This window comes from Sylvia atricapilla, chromosome 5, assembly GCF_009819655.1.
Source record: "Sylvia atricapilla isolate bSylAtr1 chromosome 5, bSylAtr1.pri, whole genome shotgun sequence".
NCBI classification, from domain to species: Eukaryota; Metazoa; Chordata; class Aves; order Passeriformes; family Sylviidae; genus Sylvia; species Sylvia atricapilla.
The window spans coordinates 64,838,946-64,851,960 of record NC_089144.1 but is presented as its reverse complement, the minus strand read 5'-3'; the positions used below and the strand labels follow the sequence as shown (position 1 = coordinate 64,851,960).

Here is a 13,015-nt window from a genome sequence, read left to right as displayed (position 1 = left end):
AGTAAATAAATAAAAATCAAGTTTACACACACTAGCAACCTTCAGAATCAAGTAACAATTGAGGACAGATTTTCAACATACCAATTTTTGTGCCTGCATCTGACATAGGATTGAGTTTATGAACTCCTCTGGATTTTGGACCCAGATTTCTGCTTTGATTTTTCTTGTTCTGGCTATCACTTCTCTCCACCTTCTTTCAGTATGTTCATCAGTCTAAGGGCCTCATGGTAATTTAGTATTAGTCTGATGCTCTCTGATGAAAACCATCAGTACTATTGCTTTCCTCCACAAGTTAAGTCACCACTATAAAATGAGAGGTAAATGAGAATGGGCAAATACATTTTGCATGAAAATTGTCTGAAACTTCAAGATTTGTGAATTGTGGCATGCAGCTTCAATAAGCAGATTATAGTTTCCCATGGGAGTGCTGTTGGACTGTAATTTCTATTTCCTGAGGTTCTGCTACCACCTTCTGGTTCTTAGTCTTACAACAGGCAGAGGGAGAGTGCCTCACATATTAACTGGTCTTCTGGAACCAGAAACGTTTGTGTATTGAAGAATGACCTTAGCCATGTTTAGAATGAGGATTAAAACTTTATGAATAAGGGGGAAATATGGGTGAATCCCCGTTTTGTTCACTGAATACTAGGAGGAAGGTAGGCAGCAGAACTGGGGTCAGCTGTTCTCAGTTACAGCTTAGGAAAGAACAGGGGTCTGGTTGTCTGCGCTGTTCACCTACCTGGAGAAAAAAAAGATATTCCAGGTTGGCAAGTTTTGACTGGCTTTAGCAAGGCACAGTGATTACTTAAACTTTGACCATTCTCCTTTTTGGGGGGATATATTTATTTAGGATCACATTAAAGGAAAGCTTATTTTTTTAAAATGTGAAAACAAAATAATCAAATGCTTTTGGGAAGCAGTTTTACTTTAGTTTAGTATGTCTTGGTCACAGTGACAGATAATCTTCAGATAAGCAGTAGATGTTAAGCTACTGACATTTGTAGACATTGGCTTTCTGCAATTCTCTTTTTTTTTCTCCTTGTGCAGCAGCTTCAAACAAAGACATACCAAAGGGAATAATTGAAAGGTATTTCAGATCCACTGATAAAACAGCATGTTGTGGGGCTCAAGGGATGGATTCTTAAACGGGACCGGATCAAGAGGACAGGAGCCAGAAACCACAGAGCTCATGGAGCTGGTACAGGGAGACCCTGTGGCTAATGTGTGCAGTGTTGCTGTCTCTGCACAGATGGCACTCATGGCCATACCAAGGGAGACCAGAGATTTGACCAGAGATGAAAAACGAAAGCTCCACTGAAATCACTCTTCTCCTCCCAGAACTAACTTGAGTATTTTCAAAGCTTCTCCTCCTCCTGGTAACTCCCATGTTCCCTGGCAATTAACCACTACTCCTGCCTCTCTTGTGAGGGATAAAGCCTAATTTGAGGGCATCTGATTTACTTTACTGGGGAATAAAAATATTTGAATACATTTTCCACCTTCCTGTGAATGGGCTCTTCGTTAGCAGAAGGTGTTTACCTCTCCAGTTATGCTTTGCCTATTCCCTAATGGAGGCAAGCAGTACAGCAAAGGAATGGGAAGCCTTCAGCAGAGACTTTTAACAGCGACATCTCTGGATTCTCACTGATGGAATGAGTCAGATGAACACTAACCCGCTGTGCACTAACCCTTGCAATAACTGCCACTGCGATAATTTTTATTCTGCATATCGTATCCTGAAGCATAGGTCCTTCCATTGCCAATCACCATGTGGCAGCAGTCTTAGAGGGGGAAACAATCACAGACTGATCAGACTGACAAGGCTGTATTCTGCTATGCTGAATAACAAGGGACTTCATCCATTGTATCCAGGAATCACCAAAAACTCGAAAGGAAAGGAGGTGGTGATTTCTGAGACTTTAAATTTGTTAGTTTGGGTGTAAATAGAGCTGCAATCTAGTTTCCCATGATATTTCTTCAGAGCATCAGTTCTTCTCAGAGACTCCTCCAGAGAAGCACCCTGAACCTGCACAGTGCTGTGTCCTCTCCCCAGCTCCCTACAAGAAGGATAAAGCGTCAAGCAGAAGCCACTATACTCCATCAGATACAGAAACGCAGAGTCAGATAACTCATCATAAACATAATTCTGCTGCCTTTCCTGAACAGTCTTTCAAGCAGTTCCAACCACTACCACCTTCTAGTGAAGATTATTTCTTCCAGGGTGACTTCTGAAATACCCCATGGTATTCCCCATAATCACTGGTACAGTATCGAGTTTTTGAGAGACTTAGTATCAGCACCTAAATAGAAATAAAGGCTAAAAACTGGACTGGACGCAGAGAACATGGGGGAATGAGGCAAGAGAAGGAAAGATGCTGTTGTGCAGCCAGCTCCTGGCATCACTGGCTGGGGAGCAGTGTGAAGGTAGCATGCTGGATCACAGGACTGTGACTTGTCTTCAAAGAGGTAGGTGGTAGGTTCAATGGGTGTCTCACCAGTGCCTGGAGTATCACTGGGCAGCTTGTGGTTCTTCCAGATAAAATCCGGACTGTTAGTCGCCTCGCGTGTCTTATTGCTTTGAGTGTTGAAATACAGAAGAGGTTTGAACTACAGATGGGAGGAGGGAAGAAATGCAGTCAGCAACTGTGTTCACCCTCTTTTGTCCCATGCTTCAGACTACCTTCAATAAATGTATTGCCCAAACTCAAATTAATTTTCCTGCTACAGTGGTTTGGCTGCCATATTCTTTCTTACTCCTCCCCTCTCTCTGAAAATAAATTTACCAATCCCACAAAATACCAGCTGCAATTCATTTACTGTATCACCAGATTACACCAATCCTGTCAGTCTCCAGCACACCTCACATGACCTCCTTCTGGCATGCATACCCAGCCTTGGCACTCCACCACTCCTGCTGTAGTTATTTTCGTCATTCTTATGAAATAGTACAGGGCATTTTGTTTCTCCTTTTATATATAAGGTTGAACAGTTGCACCCTGGACATACATACATAATTTGCAGTCTGTGATGTGTACAGCACAGTCAGATTGGTATCAATGTCTCCAAATTCATCTAGAGTCACAGGACCAACTACACCTGCAGACACAAGGAATTAGTCAGAGGGCTTGCATTTTGAGAAGCACAAATATAGGGCAGGAAGGATGGGATAAATAAAAGGGTTTCTGATACTTAGGATACTTATCTTCTTCATGGACATGCTAGATATGTATCAGCTCAGTGTGGTGTACTTCTCTTTTAACATCACACTACACTTTCTCTACAAAATCCAATAAAATGTATTGAACTGACATTGAAGTTCAATACATTTGAAGTTCAAGCATTGAAGATGAAAGTCCCCCTCTAGCTATAGGAAAATACACTTGTCAGATTTCTTCAGCATAACCAAGAATGTTGGCGTCACTTCCCTTGAAGAGACCACTTTGGAAGTGAGAAGCAAAATAGTCTGTTTCCACCTGCAGTTTGAGTCTATCAACAATAAAGGAAATACAAGCATTTTCTTTACTCTTTTGAAACCTCTAATTATGTTTTAACCATGTTTTGGGTTTTTTTTGCCTTTAGCCACCTCTCTCTGTATGCCAGCAAATGTGCACATTGTGAAATTGACTGTGCTGCACATTATAAGAATTTTAAGGTGGAACTTCCCAAATCCCTCAGCACAGCTTGACTTTGCTCCCATGAAGTCAGTTGTCTCAACATGAGCACAAGCTTAGCCAATATCCACCACTCATGAAAGTCTCACCTTCATTTTCCCCTTTTTTTTATAGGAGGATTTTTTTTGATCAGTTTCAAATTGTCCTTTTGCTGCTGCTGCTGCTGACTTGTTTTATTTCTCCTAAGTTCCGTATCAGCATTATTTTAGTTCAGCAATTACCTTCTCCCTTTTCACCTCAAAAACTGATACTAACTTTTTCATGGTCCACCTTCTTAATATCAAAATAATTATTGTATGAAATCCCTACTGTAGCAGACTCCATCACAAGAAAGAATGAAGGTGATTCAATACCTATCATTTCTAGGATTTTTTTTTTAACTAAACATATAAATTATGGCAAGTATTACAGTGCTGTATTTTGGATGAGTAAAAATGTTTGTGCAACTTAACTTTCAACCTTAAACTGAAGAGCTGAGTTTACTGATATTCAGAAAGGGATGCTGTCCCCAGGAGGAATTAGTGAACTATATTTTGCTAGGTATTGGATACCATGGCTAAGGCAAAGATAAGCCTGCAGCCTTTCCTATCTTAGGAAAATCTGGTAAACTTCTACACACGTATTTGCTGAATGTAGGTAGGACATATACACAAAACTTTCAGTCATCATTTTGGTACAGATCTCTGATGTGAAGCAACAACTGGGATTATACTCCCAAAGAGATAATGTTTTCACTTCTTTGTGTAAGTTTTGCCTCTGTCTTTTCCTAATGATTGAATTCTGTGATTTTAAGCCCAGGGCCTACAAAACAAAAGCCCACCAGTGCTAGACAACCTGTGAGAGGAACAAGAAAGTTGACCAAGTAGAGCCAACCCACTGTCAGCTGGCCTACACCCACACTGCAGGTACCCAGGCCTATGTGGCTTTGTAAACTGGAAAAGGTTGAAACTACTTCATTAAAGCTCAGCCAAGTGACTTCAGAGGAATTTTGAACATCAAATACTGAACATAACATCCTTGTAGAAATTACATATAAAGAAATTTATATATTCTGGGAATGAAACTCATTGAAAGGCCTGGACTTGTGTAGTGTAGAAGTGACTTATCCTAACAGTGTTTAAAATCAGATTTCTTTCCCCTCATCAGTTTAGTGAACCCTGCAGAGGATGGCCTTTTTTTTTTTTACCTTCAAAAGTGGTATTTCGAAATTCATTGATTAAACTGTGAGGTGACACTGGGCTCTGGGAGACGACAAATTTCTTGAGACTATGTCCAAACAGCAACACTGCATTAAAATAGCCAGCAAGAAAGTCATCTTCCATCTAGAACAAAAGAAAATAAAAAATGGCTGTCTGTAAGTTCACGTTTCTGTCATAAAGCTATAATAACTTTGATTGGCTCCATTTGGCAGAAACTCTAGCATGGAAGACCAGAATCTGCTTAATACTGAGTGAGTAAATGGCCAATGCCACATGAGTGTTCTCATTTCGAAAAAGAAAGGTAAACAAAATATATTTTTGATATGTGAAGACAGGAAGGTGCTGAAAATTTTAAAGAGGCCAATGTAAAGAGGCCTTGCTGAAAACTTAAAAGAGGCCAATCTGTCATGCTGATCCTGGTGCTAAGGATTCAAGAAATCCTGCACTGCGGGTTCTTGGTAGTTTTTGCTCAGTGTGTTCCAAAGACCCTGGCTTTGGATTAGAGTTTCTGTGCAGGTAGTTCAGTGTGGTGCCAGCAAGTTTGGGCTTCCTGGTGGCCACAGCTCAGGGGCAAGGAGCTGTGCCAGAATTTCCAGCAGCCTGCCATAGAGCTGGCACCCAAAAAGCATTGAGCCCAGACTGGGGGACTTAGGAGCCCTCTAAATCTAGCCAGAAGCTTCAGGCTGCCTGTTGGAGAGCTGGAGCTCAAAGCCACAAATCCTGGGAAGAACTCTACATGAAGGGCCTGATTCCTTGCCAGATGGCAGGAGTATCAGTTTCACTAAACAAACACAGCTTTTTCATAGGTTCTGCTTTTCTGGAAATAAAAAAAAAAAAAAAACACTTATTTCCTACAGGGGGAAAAAAAGGGTTCTTGTTTTTTGAAGCTTATCTGGAAAACCACTGGAAAGAAACTGCAATGGTTGTCATCTCTTAGACATATCTGCACAGACAAAGTAGTCAACAACTATTAGTTCTGAACTTTCCATGCTCATATCTCAATTACACTTACAGATCTTTTTTGAGTGATGCCTTGCAGCTACATGTAAAATGTCACTCAGATGTGAAGCGGAAAAAGCATGTGGGTTTTTTTAAGTCTCCCTTACGCTCCGTGAATATGACATGTGCAGGACAAATTAAAAGTTTGAGCTGAACTTCACAAAGCAGGAATATGACAGCCTGCAGATTTGCCTTATGATACTATATTTTGATATAGTTTCATCAGGACAAAATTCCATCCTGCAGTAATATAAGGAAATATCAGCTTAGAAGCATGACGGGATGGTTACAGCTGCATTTTTAGTTTTCATTTCCTCATACATGGACCGGAATGAACTGAATGCAGTAATCAGATAAAAAATAGTGTTCTTACCAGGATGTTGTCCTCCATCTCTATGTAGTCTCTAATTACAGTATTGTAGCTGTAATTAGCTGGTGGCAGAGTCAGGACAAGTACATGGTGCATGTAATCAGCTGAGATGTTCTTCTTGAAGTACACATTACTGCAAAGCAAAGCACAAGAACCCCAGGAACACTGAACAACAGGGTCAGTGGTATCCATGACAGAATCATTCTCCTGTTCCCAACAGCACTGTTATTTAACAGGCTGAAACAGTACTTCTAAAAATAAAATTTCATCATGCACACAACTCTTTGTATCATTAATTGCCTGATGCCAGCTTTTGTGCCTAAATATATTAAAAGGTAATATTAAGGAGATCTGCCAATCTGATACTCAAAGGTTGTTGTGAACCACTGTTATTATTGTAACTGTTTGTTGTCTTTCTTCTTTATTTCCTCTTTTTTTTCAAGCAGAGTTTACATTTATTAAAATTCAGTTTCTCCTTGGAATCCACAATATTGCAATCACAGTTTCTTCATATTACTGTTCCTGTTTCTGAGCTCTTCTGCACTCTTTTTGCTTGTTCCTCTAATTTTGATATTTCCTGCTAGAATTAAGCACATCAGGAGTTGCACTACAAGCATTTAGCAGGAGGGAATAAAACAATCACAGAAGTGCATAGGGCAGATTATTGATTCACTTGTTTAATTGAGTGAGATAGGAAAATCAGAGGAAACTGTGTCAACTTGAAAACTGCTAAAACAAGCAGAAGATGTAGCTTTCAGGTATCATCTTTGGCTTCATCACCCTGACAGGCCATCAGGAAGTGCTTCACAGACTGGCCACCACCAGATTCACATGTTAAAGAAGAATATAGCAATAGGTATTAGCGTCAACTGGCAGCATCTGTCATTGCTATGGCTAGATTGATAGAAATAAAATAAATCATAGGAGTCTTTTCTTGTTATTCATGTTTGATCATCCTTCTATTTTGTCTGTCACTACTGACTGTACAGTACAGTCAGTACTGTATTAAGGCTTTTTGGAGACCATAGGCTCTGCTCCATGGCCATGTGATTGGATTCTGACACCAGAGCCCTGTCCCTGCATTTCCCTGAACCTTATGACTTTTACAATGCACTTTTCACCCTAAAGAATTTCAAAGTGATTTTCATCCAGGCTTGGACTGAACTAGCCTGAACTTGGACTGAACAGTTGGAAAGAAAACCTCATTAGACTCCACCAGACTGGATAATCCTCCAGCATCCCACCTCTTTTGAGGGAGGCTTAAAGACTGTGCTTGTGTCCTGCTTGCCAGACAGCTCAGAGATGAACAAAATTTAAATCTATCACTTTTTCAGAGGCACTTCATTCCTGTAGAAGTGTTGGACTTTGCCTACTCTCCCTCCTACTTGAGTTTTCATCTAATACAGCTGTCTGTACTTTGTTTTTTCTAAGAATAATGTAATTTGAGATACTCAGCAGAATAAGGGGTCTATAGAAAGTTTAAGAAGGGCAGCATATATAACAGCCTGAGGCAGCTGGGTATATCAGAAAGATGCATATCACAGCAAAGAATCCCCTAATCACCCTCACCTATTGTAACACAACAATTGTACCTACAGCACCAGTGTTAAAGCACTCACATACATAGCTCCCATTGTGCATTTGCCAAGAAACAGGAGTTGAGGCTAGTTGTCTCAGAAAAAGCAAATGGGCATTTCTAGTGCCTGGACAAAATTTTGGAACGCTGAAAGCTGTTGGAGGCACTTCTGAAAAATAGATATGGTGAAGCTGAAAGCATACAGGATAGAGAAGATCCTGTTGAAACCTGAATAGGATCCAGTTTGGAACCAAAGTTTAAATCTCTGAAGTCATTACCCAGAGTTTCTCAGAACTGACCTGTTATGGTCAGCTTTAGACACAAGAGCTGGGAAGTCCCACTGGCCCTAGAAGTTCATGTAATCTTTTTGCTACACCAACAATGAAGTAAGTAACATCAAGACAGGGGCACACACATTTGCCTTGCGATCATGCATGCATGCATCCATCCATCTATCCACCCACCCATCCATCCATCCTCCACCCATCTGTCCATCCATCCCTCCACCCATCCATCCATCCATCCCTCCATCCATCCATCCATCCATCCATCCCTTCCTCCATCCATCCATCCATCCATCCATCCATCCATCCATCCATCCATCCATCCATCCATCCACACCACCAGCACTGCCCCAGGCAATTAACTTTCTCCCAGACTGTGACTTGCTATGACAACTAGTGCTATACCCAAAAAACACATAGTTTAGGTATCTAAACTTAGTTGTACAGATGTAATCTCTGCTGTGTCACATAGATTTAGGGCCAGAGATCAGCTCTCAGTCCTCGTACAGCCAAGGCCTTTGAGGATACCATTGGTAAGGCCAATTTATGTCAGATGTCTTCTATAAAGGGTTTTGTAATTAGTAATAGTAAGAGGAAATTAAACAATAGAAAACCTAGGTTGTATACTAAGAAACTTCTCTGAGAAGCTATGCTTCTATGATTATAAAGATGTTGAAGAGATGGTTATGAAGTGCATGAGTTATAAACTGGGAGAACAGTTGCATCACATAAATAATTTAAAATTTGAATAAGTGAAGTCTAGAAAAAATAAGTCCTATTTATGTAATTGTCTGGTTGGGTAGAGTGTATGAAAAATGTTCCATATCTCAAATGAACCATATGTCATGACCATTCTGACTTTGGACTCTGTGCTTCCTTCATGGTTTCCTGCACTGAGGAGCCCATAGGACAACATTAAACCTACCTGTTCTGTCACTGCCTTAGAAAAATATCATATGAACCAAAATGGATTTTGTAGAGGATGTACCATGAATTAAACACTATGCACGTTACATAAATGGCAAGATGGGAGGAAAGGTGGCAATAGAAAACATTTTGTGAAAGAGCATTTCTTCAACAAAACAGTTCCACTCAGACTATTTCCATTATCTGTATCCATCAGCAAACTGCAGAGAAAAGAAGAAAAAGCAAAGGTGATACTTTACTTGAAGAGATCTATCAGGATGATAACAATGTCATTATCCACCTTCTCCGCCCCTAGGTCTGTGCTGATGTCCTCTGGAGAGCCACACATGATGATCACTACAGGATGGGCAAAAATGGAGACAGATTGGTGAGATTTACAGACAAGATGTTTGCCTGATTTCCCATGTCTGAGTGGCAGGCAGTAGAGCAGCTCTGGGCTAAGGCACATTATCTGTGCTGTACTGGGGCCCAGGCACAGGGCTGCAGCCTCTATGCAGTAAAACCAGGATATCTCAGGGCAAGTAGTAGTAAAAGGTGCTTCAACACCTGTACTATTTTCTGTCTGATTGCACCAGAGCACTACCATTATCTCACCCAAATAAGCATTAGGAGTTGTGGTGCCATAACAGCTACTCTATTATGAACATTTCTAGGTTAAATGGCCTTCAAGTAATGGTTTCAATAGCTTTCTTACTCTCACATTCACTTGGCCTGCTGATGCCAGGTGCTTAGTCTAAGGAGAAGATTAGGTATTTATTATTTCTTTTTTCTAGTTTAGGTGAATCATTCCCAGAAGTGCCCCTTGATGGCAAAATGAGGTCCATAAATGTACCAGGGCTGCAAACACATGAATGAGATAGAGGGCTTGCAGTATCTATATTCTTATAGTATTTAAAGCCCTCCTTAGAGAAATTGTGATCCCTGGATTTCTTACAAAAAAGAGCTTGTGCCTGGATGGGATAATTTACCCTAAAAGTTCTCTGCAACCAGGATATTCCTCCAGATTACATGAGGATGAAGAGAGGAATCTAGGAACTTTGGGCCATTTTATCTTTACATCCATGTAAAATGGTATATCATTGTTTCCACCATTTCTGGTGAAAGGCTTTCCCTATAACCTAACTGAGGGGTGGGTTTGGATTTCCTTGGAAAAGCAACTGACTTGCAGGGACAGTGCAGCCTCAACCCCTCCTTACCATTGCTTTTCCGGTTTGGATTTTTCACGGTTTTTTTAAGTAGCTCCGGAGTTCTTAAAATATCCTTGAACTTGAGTTTTTCAGAGAACTCTGTGATTCCAGCATCTAAAGCATTCATGTACCTGGCACAAGGGAGCAAATCAGGAAATTTGTCAGGAAATCGCTAACTCCTCACATTTTCCTAAATCAACCATAATGATAAGCTGTTCAAAGCACACAAGAGTGTTTATAAGCTGGTGTGAAACCTTTTCTGCAGCAATAAAAGTGAAAGAATCAATACATGGCATGAAAGATGCAGAAATGCTTGGAAAATCAACCAGAGGTATTTGAGCATGGTTGTACAAAGCATGGATTTGGAAAATGCAATGATGTAATAAGACATTAACAATTAAGGAAAAGAAAAAAATCAGGGATATGAGAAAATTGCAGGAAGTGAGATGAACAGTGAGGCACAGCCAGGAAGCTTTGCTATTTAAGACATCAGTGGTAATGTAAGAAGGTACATGTGAAGGTTCAAAAGACTAAACAGGAACTACAGAAAGAACTGAGATAAAAACTACACATATACCCTGACTGTGAGAGAAATAAAGGAAGAAAAGCAGCAACAAAAAACTTATACAGAATCAGTTAGAACTTGAAGGGGAAAATGAGCTCAACAAAAAAAGCAAGCAAGTAAAGTTTCTCAAGTGATTAAGAAAGAACAGTCAGCTCCTGAATTCTACTCTTGCTTCAAAATGTTATTTCTGAGAAAGAACTACTCTATCTGAAATAAAATTAATACAGAGGGAAAACCAAAAGAACTCCCATTGTTTTCAAAACACATAACCTTTGATCTACCAGCACTGAGATCTCAGTCCAATGAGCTACTAAATAACTTTCGCTTCCTTTTTTTTCCGTTTTTTTTTCTTTCAGTAACAGAATCATTAACCATTAATCTACAGAGACATATACATAGTTGAAACATAACATAGTTTTGCTATAACTGTGGGTACTCACTTATTTTTATATGTATATGTAAAAAACAATTAGCTCATGCTGTAATACTTGTGCTTTAGAGAAAATGGATCTTTTAAAATTAGACTTCAAAAACCTTCATGTTGACGGTTTCTATTAAGGCAGGATAAGGTGCATTGTTACAACTAAATCAGGATGAAAAGGGGGCAGAGATACAATTTTTTTTTTTTATTATTGTTAATGCAACAATAAAGGAGCTTGAACAATTCTGAAGTCATAAAGAAGGTCCTGGTCAGAAGCATTAAAAAAAGTGAAGTAAGAAACACTTGGAAAGGCCAGAAATAACTTCCATGCAATTATTTCACTGAAAGGTATTAAACCTGCAGAATTAAAGGGGTTAAGCTAAAGTGTGTGTGGTGCATTGGCAATTATAACTGCAAACATGGAGGAGTAGGGATTGGAGTAAGAGATGAGTGAAGTGCACTGATATTTTGAAGCATCAAAGAGAGGCAATCATAGCAATTACATCATGTGATCAAGTTGCTATCTATACTAAGAAAGAAGAAGGAAACAATAAAAATCCATAAATACCTATAAAAGAGTTAAATGGAAATCAAGCTTTAGGTCTCTTGATTCAGAAAAAAAACCCTTTTAATTCTGTATCCCAAATATTCCGTAAGTATATGCTTCTACCTATCTGAAGCAAACACAATCATAGATTTTGCTTAGAATCCTGCAAGTCCCTCAGGTTATGAATTAGATATATATATAGTAGTTATTTCCATTAATTCTTTCCTACCTTTCAGCTAAGTTTATAAAATTAGTAGGAGAAATGAGATTGTTTTTAACTTAATCAGCTTTTTATATCCCAAAATTGGGAAAAAAAATCAAAGGAGCACAGAAACACATGAGCTGAAATTCAAATAAGACTAAATAATAGAAAAGTAATTATAAATAGTGGTATATTAAAGAGTCTATTTGTCTAAAAGCAGCCAAGGCAAGGAGAAAACCCAGCATTTCTGAGAATCAAGCACAGCCTGATGTTTCAGGTCACAAAATGAATGCTGTCTCCTTTGCTCCAAACTGGTGAGAGTATAGTTTAAACTCTGCAATCACCGGGGTGATTTTGTTTGAAGATAGATACAGTCTGAATTTTGGAAGTAGTGTCTACAGATTTAAGCTATTAATGCAGAGAAACATTTTAGGAGTTTACTGAGACCCCTGACCTAAAAAGGCATCTATGGAGAGCCTGTGGAAGAGCCTCTCAGGTCACACTATTTATATTAAGGATGCTGTAAACAAGTATTTTCATCACAGACAACATGTGGGCTACGTTGTCCAAAGGAAAAGCAAAGGCTTGCAAATATTTAAAATAGACTGAGAGAAACATTCAGGCAAGTGCTACAGCTAAAAGCTACACTTCATCTTTCCTTTCATTTCTTGGTAGTAATAAGCACCTCCCAAAGTGCAGGATTAAAGAACACTTTGCAGAAACCGTGTGTGAGGGCGGAGACAGCATTTATCAACAGGTGGGTCAGAGGTGAATCCAGATCTTACCAGAGGCATGCCTCTGAGGTTTCAGTTCTCTTGTAAATGTAGACAGATTCCCAGGTCGTGGTTTTGAATGGCAGGTCAGAATGTCTCCAAAAATGATAGAAGAATTGGTTCAGTTTCCTGGCTGGGGTCAGAAGGCGGGTTAGGTTTACTTTGTAGTCACAGGACAGTCCAAAACTCCCTACAGAGATCAGAGGCAGGCTCAGTATTGTTTCAAGTCTGAAGGAAGAGATAAGAGGACAAGTCTGAACAGATTGCTGTTGCACCAAGGCAGCTACCTGATTT

General features: G+C 39.6%; 1 protein-coding gene across 1 annotated transcript in view; it reads right to left on the bottom strand.

The window, feature by feature from the left end:
* The window catches only part of GUCY2C (guanylate cyclase 2C), a 45,183-nt gene that overhangs the window by 27,218 nt on the left and 4,950 nt on the right, over positions 1-13,015 (bottom strand). Inside the window, exons 4-10 of the mRNA XM_066319842.1 lie at positions 12,734-12,949; positions 10,223-10,344; positions 9,266-9,362; positions 6,243-6,372; positions 4,858-4,993; positions 3,011-3,096; positions 2,496-2,607 (exon numbers count right to left, since the gene is read on the bottom strand). Coding sequence (XP_066175939.1) covers positions 2,496-2,607; positions 3,011-3,096; positions 4,858-4,993; positions 6,243-6,372; positions 9,266-9,362; positions 10,223-10,344; positions 12,734-12,949 — 899 coding nt within the window. The remainder of the gene's footprint in view (positions 1-2,495; positions 2,608-3,010; positions 3,097-4,857; positions 4,994-6,242; positions 6,373-9,265; positions 9,363-10,222; positions 10,345-12,733; positions 12,950-13,015) is intronic.